This window comes from Mixophyes fleayi, chromosome 2, assembly GCF_038048845.1.
Source record: "Mixophyes fleayi isolate aMixFle1 chromosome 2, aMixFle1.hap1, whole genome shotgun sequence".
Lineage (NCBI taxonomy): Eukaryota > Metazoa > Chordata > Amphibia > Anura > Limnodynastidae > Mixophyes > Mixophyes fleayi.
In genome coordinates, this window is record NC_134403.1 from 264,055,649 (window position 1) to 264,070,863 (window position 15,215).

The following is a 15,215-nucleotide window of genomic DNA, read 5'->3' on the forward strand; positions in this document are numbered from 1 at the left end:
GTTTGCAAGATAAGACCTACCAGAGAATTTCGTGCAATTGTGAGTTAAAACATACAAGACCTTTATTTCAGATCCTGACATAAGCTGTGCCTATGCTTTTTAATATTTGTCATGTGAGATTGCTTAGGTGCAACTACCCATTATAAGAAGGGGATTTTGGGAGCCTGAAATTGCACTATTAGACCACTGCCACAAGCAGCATTCTATAATTATTCATATCTCAGCATTAGGCAGCATTGCTTAGGACATATTACATTTCAAGCAGTTGTGCGATTGGCCATGCTATGCAGCTTGAAAGGTTTCCAGAGAACAATGGCCGCTGATTGTTTGGGGATCTTCTCAGTGGTGACCCCTGCCATTCGGCAAAGCGCCCTTCTCACTCACTAAAACCTCTCTACAGTACCACCTTCTGTGACAGCTCCCGCAACTCAACCAACCTTGAAACCTCCTCAGGACCGTCCCCGTTTCTAACTGGATGACAGGTGACAAGTGCTTTCTTACCATTGGACAAAAGCAGTGTCGCTCTGCAGTAAGCTAGGTTGAGCGCTGGTCACCCCAGGCTCTGCAGGGAGAAGTGTGGACGGAGGAGCCGGGGCCCCGGGGACCTGGGAGCCATAGGGGCCTCGGGAAGATGGAATAGACTAAGGGCCCCTTTTCAGCCTTACACCCCATTCTTCCCTGACCTAGCCTGTAGTGTTTGTGTGCGTGTATGTTATGAATGTGAGTCTGTGCATTGCATTAGTATATTATGTATGTTTCTGTACTGTGCATGTGTAAAGTGTTTAGATGCACGGTGTGCAGTTTTTGTGTGAACCCTTTGTGTAATCTGTACCGTGGATGTAATACAATATTTTCATGTAGTGTCTTGATGTATTTAAGCACATTGGATTTCACGCATAAAACGTGTGTTCATGCTGTCAACCAGGAAACCTCAAATTGTGCATCTTTTCATTTTGTGCATGGACTGCACAACCAAGCAGTGTGGTTGACTGTAACGTGATCTATGTGGTATACTTTATACTATTTACGGATCTGAATGCAGTTTGTTTGTCTTTAATCCGTGTAAAGTTTGTGTTTGTCTTATTGTGAATGACACCATTTTATTCCCCTGCTTGATATGACCTTATACCCTTCCTTTGTTTTCATTCTACTTGTTCTTTTATTTTATCCTATTTAATGGTGTCCTGCATGCTTGCTCCCTGTACCTATCCCTCAACCCTTCCTCTCCGGATTCATGAAGCGTTGCAAATCAGACGAATTGCACCCTGAGGAGGTGGGTGCACAAGATGCTCCTTTGCCACCTATTGTCATGGAAGTGCGAGCTTCAGATAGCCCAATACCAGGGGATGTGGGCTCTGCAGGAGCAGCTGTCAACCAGACACCCCCTGTCATCACCCGGAACAAACCTCCAGACCTCAAGGTAATAGGAATTTGATTGAAGAAATTGTAATAATTTCATGTAAATAGTTGCATTGTTCTATGAGCCCTTGGACATATATGTATTTCCCAGTACAAACACAGTAATTGCCATATTTTACAATGCACATTCAAGTTACATTTTATACCACACACCAGCAAACACTAAGATTATGAAGGTTTCCTTGCAATGTGACCATTGTTCATAGGGAAACTTAAAACACATTGTGATATGTAAGCATAAGGGTCTTGGTAAATTCATTAGTTACTTCAGATGTACCATATTGATAACAGATTTAGTAAGAAATACCTTGCACTTTTAGTTCATAGACAGGAAGCAACATAATATTGATTCAACAGACAGTATAATATATATACAGTATCAATGTTGTGGTGTGTAATATTCTGTTTTCAGGATAGGTTTATTATACACTCAAAATTTCATATAAACTAAGGCTCCACTTAGTGTCACATTTTTTGTTATTATTGTACATTTCACTGACCAGAAATGTGTAATGTTGGAACCTTCAGATTTATAAATACTTTTGTACAAGTCTCATCAAGTTAATGCAGAAGCTAAGTTATGGTACTACCTATTGATGACTTGATAAATACTTGTTTGACTCTATATGCACTGCATACTTAAAATGTACTAAACCTTCCATTTTAATATATTGTAGGCCAATCAATTGGCTGATATCATTAATGCTTACACATTAGGAAAAGGCTTCCTTACACCCATCTATCAATGACATTGTTCCATACTGTATATGTTAGGGGCCTTGCCACTTCAATTATTTCTCCATAGACAACTAAAATACATAGTATACATACTAATATATACTGAAATTAACTACCATTCCCTACTAGTGATATGCATTTCAACCATACATTGACATTTGTCATCAACATGCATTCCGCTGCAGAGCATCTCAAGGTGGAGGGTGTTGAACTTATTTGGCACTGTAGCTGTTTCCATAGAGACGCTGGAATGAGAATAAAGTTTTGTTGGCTGTATTTGGTGTGAGAGCTGTGGAGTGGGCTGTTAGCAAGATGCACGTTATGGAAATCAGGTTGTTGAATATGATGAATTTTCTTTTCATCTTTCTGCAAATCATATTTTAAAGGTATATTTATAAAGCGACAATATCGCCATGAAATTGGCTGATCTGAAAACTATAGGTAACAGGTACTAAAGGCAGCATAACTTTTCATAAAGACAGTTATTAACAGCTAAGTCTATGTAATAAAAACTCATCATTTCAGGAGGGTGTGTAATGTTCTCTGCAACCTTCGAAAGCCATCATTCTGGTAAGAATGCGATTGTTTCACTGAAGCTGGGGCTCATAAATACTGGTTGACAGGTGTGTGAGTCTGACTTTTTAATGATGGTGACTATGATTTTCATTCCAGTAGCTAGCAAAATGAAGCTACACATATCTAAAAGAAGATCAGATAAGGGTTTTAACCCCTGTTCAGGACGAAAGTTAATTTTTGAGTTCTTAGTAAATACAATTTAATGTACCCTTCCCTCAAATGCTGGAGTGACTTCTTTCTGAAATTATCAATTGCACCATATCATCATCATCATCATTTATTTATATAGCGCCACTAATTCTGCAGCGCTGTACAGAGAACTCACTCACATTAGTTCCTGCCCCATTGGGGCTTACAGTCTAAATTCCCTAACACACACACACACACACACACACACACACACACACTAGGGTCAATTTGTTAGCAGCCAATTAATCTACCAGTATGTTTTTGGAGTGTGAGAGGAAACCGGAGCACCCGGAGGAAACCCACGCAAACACAGGGAGAACATACAAACTCCTCACAGATAAGGCCATGGTTGGGAATTGAACTCATGACCCCAGTGCTGTAAGGCAGAAGTGCTAACCACTAATCAATTGTGCTTTTACTATGTGGCCCTAAACTGTTGGTGTGACCAAAAAATGTGTTCATACATATTTCGGCTTTGCACACTCCTGAATTCATCAAGGCACGGATCTCAAGATACTTGAAACTTGAGGCAGGTCGACTGTGCTGTACTACACAAGATGTTGCAGGACATGTTAAATAGCTATGTGGATTCTAAATTTGCAAAAGAACACACAGGAAAATATTGAATTAATGTCATATGTTAATAAAATAGGCATTAATGAGAAAACTGTTTTGTTTTGGTTTTTTCCCGCCATGAAATACATTTATTAGAATGTTGTTAATGTCTACTGAACATAAAATACATTTTTACAGTTGCTTGTGATTGCAAACACATGTTATAGCCTGCATACGACACTGTCATCACTACTGATCAGGACTTAGACTAGCCCTTTAACTGAAGCAAGAGACATGGCAGAAAAACAAGTAACTATGAGATGCTCAAAGCTTGATTTGGACGTGGCTGAGTGTGCTTGAGTTTAGCACATTCTTACTGTACATTGATTATCGCAAAGCGCCCCTTGCCCGCTCCGTTCACTCCCAGAAATCATGGGCTGTAGTACGTGCCCTTTGCATTCTTTGACATAGAGGACAGGGCTCTCGTTCACTGACGTATCTGCCAGTTCTGGGCATGTGCAGAGCCATTTTGCGTACGATATGCTCAAAATCATCTTGATAAATCAGGCCTATTATATTTAAATAGGAAACATAAGCTGATTATTGATGCTTGATCTAACAGGAGTATCAGCTATGTACTAGTAGTGTATCTGTGCCTATCGTAATATTTTTGTGATCAGTTATGTCTGGGTGTGCTCAGGAACACACAATTTTGAAGTGTTGAGCATGGTTTCATTGAACTCATTCTACCAAAAGTGCTTCAAAAAAGTGATCCCAAGACAATTCAAAAACAGTGGGCACTTTGGAATTATTTTTAGAGTGTCCTAAACCGACTTTTTTGGAAAAAATAAATATACATATAATACATTAAAAAAATATACGTATAATATACTTTTAGGGACACACAGCAAATATGTGTAATGTGCCTCTGTATGAAATGAAGTTCACTCATCCAACTTGTTCAATGTATATATTTTTATCATTCTTTATCAATCCTTTTACCCTTTTCTCTCTCCATGCCTTCTTTTTAAATGTTGAAATGTGCTTTGCTTTTGTTACAATCATTGTTCTGCTCTCAACTGAAATTGTTTGCTAAAACCCATTGTTCAAGATTGCACTGAACAGCAGATTCTCAATGACCTCCTTCATGGTGGATCTCAATATACTAGGCTTTTAACTCTTTAATTTCCAGGTCACTCAGCTCAAAGAACATTGTTTGTAAATTTTTCAACTTTGGTGTCCATGCACAAAGGGTTCACCATTTGATAGCCAAAAAGCTATCCGCCCAAAACACTGATTTTACTTTTATTCCTATGTAATTAGAGTTTATGGTCAGCAATCACTTCACCTTTAAAGTCACAGTATTAGGATATAAACTACACGTGTATAAAATCACCAAACTGGCATTATGCCTTCTATAGGGGATTCTTTAAAAATAATATATTAGGATATATTAGGTTGCAAGTGAACAGTCAGTTCTTGAAGTTGATGTGTTGGAAGCAGAAAAAATGGGCAAACGTTAGCATTGTAGCGACTTTGACAAGGATGAAATTGTGATGGCTAGACAACTAGGTCAGAGCTTCTCCAAAATGGCAGGTCTTGTGGGGTGTTCCTAGTATGCAGTGGTTAATACCTACCAAAAGTAGTAGTCCAAGAAAAGACAAATGGTGAGCCAGCGACCGGTTCATGGATGCCCAAGGCTCATTGATGCGCATGGGGAGTGAAGGCTAGCCTAGCCCATCTGCTCTAATCCCACAGAAGAGCTACTATAGATCAAATTGCTGAAAAAGTTAGTGCTGGCTATGATAGAAAGGTGTCAGAACACACAGTGTTTCATAGCTTGCACCGTATAGGGTCTGAGTGGCCAAGCTGACCCTTGTCCAACGCTGAAAGCACTTACAATGGGCGCGTGAGCGTCATAACTGAACCATGGAGCAATAGAATGTGGGACTAGTCTGATTAATCACATTTTTTTTATATCATGTGGACAGCTGGGTGCGTGTGTGTTGTTTACCTTGGAAAGAGATGGCTCCAGGATGCACTATGGAAGAAGGCAAGTCGGCTGAGGCAGTGGTGTGATGCTCTGAGCAATGTTCTGCTGAGTCCTGGGGGTAAATGTATGAATCTCCGGATTCTTCATCTCTGGCGTGTTCAGCCTCTTCAGCGCTTAAATTTAAAGAGAAGTTTCCCTTTACAATGCAGCGCCGCTTTAAATTTAAGCGCTGAAGAGGCTGAACACGCCAGAGATGAAGAACCCGGAGATTCATACATTTACCCCCTGGTATTTATGTGGATGTTACTTTGACGTGTACCATCTACCTAAACATTGTTGCAGACCAAGTACACCCCTTCATGGCAAAGGTATTCCCTGATGGCAGTGGCCACTTTCAGTAGTATAATGCGCCCTGCGACACTGCAAAAAATGTTCATGAATGGTTTGAGAAACAGGACAAAGAGTTCAAGGTGTTGACTTGGCCTCCAAATTCCCCAGATCTCAATCCGTTTGAGCATCTATGGGATGTGCTGGAAATTAAGTTTGAGACATGCAGGCCCCATGTCGCAACTTACAGGACTTAAAGGATCTGCTGCTAACATCTTGATCCCAGATACCACGGGACTCCTTCAGACGTCTTGTGTCCATGCCTAAACGGGTCAGAGCTGTTTTGGCGGGATGAGGGGGACCTGCACAATATTAGGCAGGAGATTTTAATGTTGCGGCTAACTGTTTTGTGTGTGTGTGTGTATGTATGTATGTGTATATATATATATATATATATATATATATATATATATATATATATATATATATATATATATATATATATATATATATATATATATGGCAATACAGATATAGAAGGACGGCGCCTTCAGGTGTGTAAAACAATGTATGTACAATAATCACAGAATAGTCCAGAGGGTGTATAACCAAACGGTGTCTATATGTATGCACCGTAGATAGTTCATAAAAATGATGCGCAGGATGATAATAGCAGATTCATATATTGACATATAGTATTGTCGTGCAGTATATAGAAATAGCGTGCGTACCAGATATATATAAATAAACCGCTTATCTGTATAATGGCTCCTTAGGCATCCCGAAGTTAGGTCTGTGACCAAATCTCCTTGGCGACGGAAACAAAGTATGTTCTAAGTAATATCACAACCGCAACACCAATCTCATCCGCTCATCATAGAAAGGAAATATATGAGAAGGCCATATGGTGTAGTATTTTAGGTAGACATTTTAATCAAGTAAGCATTAAAATACAAACTCACAATATGTATATTTTGTAAAAGCTTATCTGTAAATAACTGGTCTGCAGTTTAGTCCCTGGTTGTGATAGAAGTCCCTCAGCAGGCTCCACACAGAAGCTAGGTGGAAGATCATCTAAAAGTATGGATCTCAGGGTACAGCAGTGTTTACCAGTATTTTCCAGAGGTGTAGTGCAGGGGCTCAACGCGTTTCGTTCATTCAATGAACTTCATCAGGAGGAGTATATATATATATATATATATATATATATATATATATATATATATATATATATATCTATAATATAAAAGCCTAGCGGCGTGTGTTAGTCTGTGTGTGTGAAAAAAAAACCAAGCTGCAGCGCCACCTGCTGGGCGGAGTTATACACTGACCTACTAAATTCTTAGCATTATCTAATATATAAAAGTAAAAGCCTAGCGGTGTGTGTGTGTGTGTGGAAAAAATTATTTTCTCAGAAAGGACTCATCCAATTGACCTGAAATTTGGTATACTGACATTATTTGACAAAAAAATGAGCATAGTGAAGTCAGTTAACTTCCATCATCCCCCCTTCCCCCCGTGGGAGGGGTAGTAAAGGCTAAATTTACGAGTTGAGGGCTCAAACTCATTTTCGTGAGGTAATTTTACCTCATGAACACACATTAAAAAGGGTGCTTGTGTCGGGAAGTAACGCTCTTCCCCTGAGGAGGCCTGGGCTAGGCCCAAATGGATGACAAGAACCTTTTTAAGGCCTTAAGTAGCTTGATTTGACTAGAATGCATGAGTATCATGCACGGGTTAACTTGTGTATATATATATATATATATATATATATATGTCTGTTTTTGTTTATATATATATATATATATATATATATATATATATATATATATATATTATTTTAAATTTTTTTTTAAAAAAAGTGTTAATAACCATAAAAATAATAAATGCAAGCCAAAAGTTTTTAGTACCATAATCTCTTTCGGCATAGCGGGTACAGCGCTGCCAACTGAGACAGATTATCGTGGCAGTCACAAGTCACTTAAAACTCATATCATTACATTCAATTCGCTATAAAATAATTATTTGCCACTTTCCCATTGTTTAAGAATTTAGATGGGGGTTTTAAGTTAATGTGTGAATTGTTTTTGTATTTAATTTCACTTTAGTAATCCATAAACAGGGGAATAGTAAAAGCAGCCATATAAAATTGTCCAGCTATAAAGTAAATAGTGACCACGGCTTCTAGGTTATCATCTACAATTTGCCACCAAAAAAAATTCAAAACATTTCAGAACCTAAAAGGTTAAAGTCATATATTTTTTCTTCCAGAACTTGCTTAAAGTGAACCTGCCATCCTCAAATATAACACTCTGCTGTAATTAAAAGACAAATATATTATATATATATATATATAACTGTTTTATAAGGTTATGTTTATTCATGGTGACCTTTACAACCTGACTGCTGGGGGACATTTTGTTGAACTGCTTCTTTCTTGACCAAAGCCATCATTGGTATTTATTAATTATTCATATTCTCATGTCTGGTTTTTTTCTCTCTGTCACACAATCCAATGTTCCTTTGTAATACACACATCATACTAAATCTCTTCTGTTGCTATCACATTCTCATGTTTTTTCCTCACACTCTTGTTCACACATACTTTCTCAGTCTTAAGTGCTATATCTGTCTTTTTTTTTTTTCATTCTTTCTTCTTTTTTAAAAAGAAATAAATAAAAATTGTTGCAGTCTTTTTAGAACCATCACTAATGCTCCATTTTCAGTGCTATCACGTCTTGCATCTCTTTTCTTTACTTTCCTGTCAGTATCGCAGGTTAGCCCTGAGCTTAGACACCAGTCTGGGAACCTGATAGCTGATGTGAAAGGCTGTAAATTTTTCATGGATATTATGTGACATTCTCTTGCTGGCTTCGGCCAGCTGTAAACTCTCAGAATCCTCAGACCATAGGATTTCAGGTCTGACAGGCTCCAGTGCTTATGGAGATTAAAGGGTTAAGACTCAGGTGGGGTATTTGAATTGATGACAGCAGGTCTGCCTTTTTTAGAAGCAGCATGACAATAAGTATTAATTTGAAAGGTTAGAGACAGGGTACATACATGATTTATATCATAGCACAGTTAAAGGGCAAACTTATATTGCCCACTATATGCTTTCTCTGTGTATACATGTGATAGATATTGCTAAAAGTTAGTGGACTTGTTTTATTGATGTGTCCTGCAACAACTGCAGTTTTTGTTAACTATCTTTATTATCCTTGTTTGTATATTTGTTTAACAAAAATGAAACAAACGCTGCCATGCTTATCTTACATACCCTCTTTTCCCTACAGAAAATCCAGCAGCTCTCAGAAGGATCCATGTTTGGACACGGTCTGAAGCACCTCTTCCATAGTCGTCGGCGCTCACGAGAGCGTGATCATCAGGCAGCTTCAGAACAACCAGTTGCCTGGTCAACTACTGGCCCGCAAACTCCACAAGCACCCACAGCTGCCCCCCTATCCTCCTCAGACCACGACTCTGCAGATGAAAAAGAGAGATCTCCAGAAATGCACCGAGTGTCTTATGCCGTCTCCTTGCATGATCTACCAGCACGTCCAACTGCCTTCAACCGTGTATTGCAGCAAATACGCTCCCGCCCATCTGTCAAAAGAGGCTCTGGCCAGCATGGTGGTGGCCGACGGAGCAAAAGCGGCCCTGGGGACACTGCTCATCATCACCATCATCAACCACTGCGTGGAGGAAGTCCTCACCTTCCCCGCCGCCCTCCACCAATGGATGGTGGACTGGCTGCAGTGTTATACCATCATCAAGGCCGACCACGATCTTCCTCTACCACTGATGCTGCACTGTTAGCTGGAGGTGATGCAGCTGGAGCTGGAGCTGGAGGCTTTGCACATGAGGACCAGGAAAGAGCAATAGAGAAGGTATGACAAATATCACTCGATGATGAATATACTTTGTATGCCGTGTAAAATACTGGAGTTGCAAAACTAATGCAGAGTGCATTTGTATAGTGTTTATCTAAACAAGTGATCCATGATACAAGATGATGCACTGAAAATAAGATGGACACAAAGTAAAAACATTTAATAATAATATAGGCAAGAAGAGACTAGTGTGATAAAGAGAAGTTTTAGTTATGGGAGTGTGTGGTGGGAGATTGAAAAGAGGGAGAGCTTGGATTCGATGGTTAAAGGCTCTGCTTTAGCTACATACGGTATAAGATTACATATGGAGGAGAAGGGGATGTGTTTTTTTTACTACTGCCAGACTAATTGACAATGAATAATTCAGTTGTTTGTGCTATTCAAGCTGTAGCTGCAATTGTAGACTTTCACAATTGTGCTGATGTCCGATCTTTTGTCAGGTGGGCAACAGGATACAACTTTGTAAATACTTTTTTGGCAGTAATGGGATTAGAGCAGTATCATGTGTTTCACATACATTTATTTGAACGGAAAAAGCTGTTCAAAAATACGCAGCAACAGTGCGTAAGTTTGATACAGGTGACATCTGGTCACTTCTATTTAGTTACAGCAAAACATAATAGATTCGCCTGTATTTCACTGTGTTGCTTCTATTCAAATCACTTTCTTGATTGCTTGTGTGAATGGACACTATCAGTAGCCTGTTCTTTTAGAACACCTAACTCAGTTACACAGATCTATCCACCACAGGAAGACATAAAAATTGCTCCATTAAGCCAGAGGTGAAGGACCCTTTGTCTGTGAGTCACTTTCTTAAGCTGGGTACACACTACACTGTTTTCGTCCAATAATCGGCTCAAACAGCCAACATACGACCGCTTGTTCAAAAGTCGAGTCAGTGTGTGCAATGACACGATGGTCAAAAGTCTGCCCAAATGGACGATTATCGCCTCATTTGGTTTGTCGTACCGTTTAATATTTTCGTTCCAATCTCATTTCCGCTGTGTAGTGTGTATACACTTCCGACCGATCCACAACAGTACGAAATTATAGTCATTGCTCACGACAACATGGCTGTAAAAAGTCGCTAAAGGGACGTCCGCTCTTCCCTTTATCGTTCTAAACATGGCTAGTGTGTATGCAGTCCATGGACCGAGCGATCGGACCATCGATCGCATGTAAAATCGCTCGGCATAAAAAGTTGGTCGAAATTTCTGTAGTGTGTACCCAGCTTTATTCAAAGTTTCAGATTGTAATTGATGTAGTAGTATTTAATTTTGTTACCTACAAATTAAGTGTTTTTATTGAAATATAATGGAGGGGAAATTGAGAATTGTATAAAATAATAATACTACCTTTTGGTGTGTAGTTTGCATGCTCTCCCCGTGTTTGCGTGGGTTTCCTCCGGGCAGCTCCAGTTTTCTCCCACACTCCAAAAACATACTAGTAGGTTTATTGGTTGTTATCAAATTGACCTTAGTCTCTCTCTCTCTTTGTCTGTGTTTGTGTGTGTTAGGGAATTTAGACTGTAAGCTCCAATGGCGCAGGGACCGATGTGAATGAGTTCTTTGTACAGCGCTGCGGAATTAGTGGCACTATATAAATACCTGATGATGATGATGACCCTGTGAGGTACATATTCGACTGGCACTCTTGGTTGTAGAGATGTGCCGTCATAGCACCATCTTTGTGTGCTGAAAATAACGGAGACCTACTGGAATCTCTGGTGAATCCTCACAAAACATTTAGTAGAAAATGTAAAGGGTACAAAAAGGGAAGAAAATAAAAAAATACCACAACTCCTCCAACCTTTATGGTACAGCACTACATTCCCTTCACTGTTCCCTGCTCTGTTCTTTTGTTTTCAGGTTGGTCTAACTGCTTAAAGGTAATTTAATGCCATTGATATCTAAAGATATTTATTGTAATACACTACCAAAAGAAAATTGTGAAAAAAGTAATGCAAAATTCACTTTGACAGTCTAAAGAACAGTCAGTCCTGGTGAAATGAGCGCAGGACAGAAACAAAACAATTATGCTGATTATTGAATGGGTTGTACCAGTGCTTATTATGTAAGTAAAATAGGAGTGGAACACCAAAAAAAAAAGAAGTAGGATTGAAAATCTTATGAAACATGCTGGAAGGGCATTAAAATTATGGGCATTCCTCTGCATTCAAATTAAGCCTTTGGCTGCAAACATACCTGATGCAAAGATTGATTGGTAATTTTCATAGTCAGAGACCAGGAAATGTTTGAAGAGATGTGGAGTGTTCAGTAAAATTGCTCAAAAGTCAGATACTGCCATCTATATCACTGAATTGTTCCCCCTATTTAAACCTCTACTTGCTGGTCACTGGGCGCAGAGAGGACACCATAAATGACAACGTGATACACTTAAGGTCCTGATCCATAATTTAGGAACACCTGGCTTCAGCAATTAGCTAAACTTGAAGGTGTGTAGGAGTGTAAATACCACTTGTCTTTACTCCATTGCCCAAATAGATCCTTGCATCCTGTGGCCTCTTATATACAGAGACTGTAGAACAGCATGCAGTGCTGTTTTCAATGCTAGGTAGGCTGTATGCATGTTTCATTACATAGTCAATGGGCTCCCCCAGCTGGTAAGAATTAATAATTGCAGTGATGATCCTGTATGTTCAAACAGAGGGGATGCTTTTCTCTTTGTACTAATCCAGCATTGGTGACCTGCCAGTCCATTCCCATGATCCTTCAGGAGGGATTAAAGGTTCCCAAGCTGGGTGACAGTCTTTGAGGAGGAGACAGGCTTGTGGTGTGACTCTACATAGGGAGGTGACAGATAATGTATTCTCCTCATTGTACAGCAGTGTGGAGAAGCAGATGAGGGCCTGTTTTTTAAGCACTGAAATGGTTGCTGGTGGATCCACACTCGTTAAAGGAGGAAATAGAACATGGTGCACATTCTGGTGAGTTTTTGATAAACTTCACAAACTCTTAAAAGAATAAATAGAACTTCAGATTTACAGTTATATTAAAGCATCTGTCGAAGTCTTAAAATGTTAGGGTGGATTTTCGTGTGGGTCTTTGGAATGTAGCCAGTTTATAATATAGTGTAACAGTAAGATACGAATACTTCAATAGAAGTTACAAATATTATAATTAAGCGTTTCTAGTGAAGATTAATTTCCCATAGTCGTTCAGTTTTTATTGGGCAGCTTACCAATAGGAATGAGTGAAAATGGAGCCTTACATAACCAGGAATGGCATTCAACGGGGATGTCCGTAGACTGCTAGGAAATTATATTTAATTCAATCTTCATTTGTTTTGTGTGGAAAAAGGATGCTTACAACAGTTATAGTATTTGCCTATATTTTGGCGGTTAAACTGCTATTCTCTTTGGAAATAATTGACTAGCCGTTTCTTAAACAAATGAAAGTTGTGTATGTTCATTGAGTTGAATCCCAGTTGACCCTATTTTCTAATTAATTTCAAATAGGAGTAACCCATTTTACTCAACAGGAAAATTCCTATTTTGTGATGTGTTTATTTTTTTATTATTTACTATTTTAATTTCCTCATTGTTGTTTCTCCATTATGTATCACTGTTTGCCGAAAAGACAAACACTAAAATCAATATCGTTTAGGGTTTATACCCACATATGCAGTTTACATGAAAACAGATTCAAAAAGTGTGCCAATAATAATTTGTTTGTTGTATGAAACCTTTTCAAAGGGCCTTGTAAACACATTTAATAAATTAATAACTTATTGTGTAAAAGCACAAAGGTGGATATGGACCTTTTTGTAGTGATACTTGAGATACATTTTCCGGGTGGATTTTTGTAGTAGTGGCCTAAGCTTCTCACAAATCCTTCCTCATACTTTAATTGATAAATACATTTCAAAAACTTAATTGGAGCCCTCATCATCATTAGTGTATGCCAACTAACATCAGGATGCCTTGGAAATTTCCGCTTGGCTAGTGTTACTAGAATGGCTGTGCAGATAAGTATTAGCCCCCCACTAATAAATCTCACACTCATGAGCTCATGTTGAGTTGAACGCAAATTGTTTTTTTGGCATATAATAGGCTTTTTTACTTCTGCGCAAATGCAAAAAAACGCTATTTTCGGAACTAGTACATTTTGCGCTAACACAGAATTTCAAAAAAAAGCCTATTGTACATCAAAAAGGCAAGTTGCATTCAGCTCAAAATAAGCCCCTCAATCTATACTATTATCACAGCATATCTGTGATTGTCAGTGGAAATTGTTTGGTGATGGAGATACAGAATGCTAAAAATAATGCTGCAATCAAGTATTTTTGGTGTTTATGACAGGGCTTTCATGTGTGTTGGTTGTCACAGGGCAGGACAATTTTTCCCGCAAGAAATCGTTTATTTGGACTACTTATTGTCTCACTGTTCAGATTCCTGATGCACCAGAGATGGCGATAGAAGGACAGTGGTGGTACTTGTACTGCCGCTGTCCTTGTAAACACTGTCCCATATCGCAGACTGCTAAATAAACTCGAAAGCTTGGGATTGGATTCTAAGGTGCTTGAATGGATAAGATCTTGGTTGCAGGATAAAAAACAGAGAGTTATGGTAAATAGAGTATATTTACAGGAGGGAAAGGTTACCAGTGAAGTAACCCAAGGGTCTGTACTTGGACCATTGCTTTTTAATATCTTTATTGGAGACATTGCAAATGGTATTGAAGGGATAGTATACCTTTTTGTAGATGACACAAATATATGCAACAAAGTAGACACACTAGGAGGGGTAAAACAAATGATTACTGATTTAGTTAGATTTGAGGAATCCTCAAGATTGTGGCAACTACAGCTTAATGCCAAAAAATGCTAAATTATGCACTTGGGTCTCAAAAACCTAAAGGCTAAATATAGTATTAACGGCACTATAATGGATACTACTGAGGATGAAAGAGGTCTATGAGTCACTATTTCAGGTGACTTAAAGGCAGGTAAGCGATGTAACAATGCAATGATCAAGGCAAGTCAGATGCTTGAATACATAGAAAGAAAGAAGTAATAATGTCACTGTATAGGTCATTGGTACGGCTTCATCTAGAATACTGTGTTCAGTTCAGGAGACCATATCTCCAGAAGGATATAAACACATTAGAGACTGTACAAAATAGGGTAACTAAAAAGGTTCATGGCCTACAGCACAAAACTTACCCGGAAAGACTAAAAGATCTTAATATGTATAGTTGAAATTTTCAAATATATCAAAGGTATTAACAAGGTACAGGAGGGAAATATTCTTCAAAGGAAGAGAAGTATTAGCTTCACCGAAAGTGTAATGGATAAGTGGAATAGCCTCCCATCAGAGGTGGTAGAGACTAATACAGTAGAGCAATTTAAACATGCTTGGGATAGACATAAGCATATCCTTGCAAAGAACTAAGGGTCAAATATATTTTAAAGTTACCATAGGTTAAAAATGGTCAAATTCTATGTTAAGGTCATACTTTAAGATCTGTAGTGGACTGTCAGGTTAACCTCCATGGATCATATCTGAA

The 15,215-nt window shown here is 38.7% G+C and overlaps 1 protein-coding gene across 3 annotated transcripts in view; it reads left to right on the forward strand.

The window, feature by feature from the left end:
* Positions 1 to 538: 538 nt before the first annotated feature.
* The window catches only part of TMCC2 (transmembrane and coiled-coil domain family 2), a 59,226-nt gene continuing 44,549 nt past the window's right edge, over positions 539 to 15,215 (forward strand). For 2 of the 3 annotated variants that reach the window (XM_075196111.1, XM_075196112.1), the window contains exons 1-2: positions 539 to 1,420; positions 9,091 to 9,684. In XM_075196111.1, coding sequence (XP_075052212.1) covers positions 1,235 to 1,420; positions 9,091 to 9,684 — 780 coding nt within the window. In that variant the 5' untranslated portion in view covers positions 539 to 1,234. Of the gene's footprint in view, positions 1,421 to 9,090; positions 9,685 to 12,426; positions 12,635 to 15,215 lie in introns of those variants that run through there. The other variant, XM_075196115.1, reaches the window with a different exon arrangement.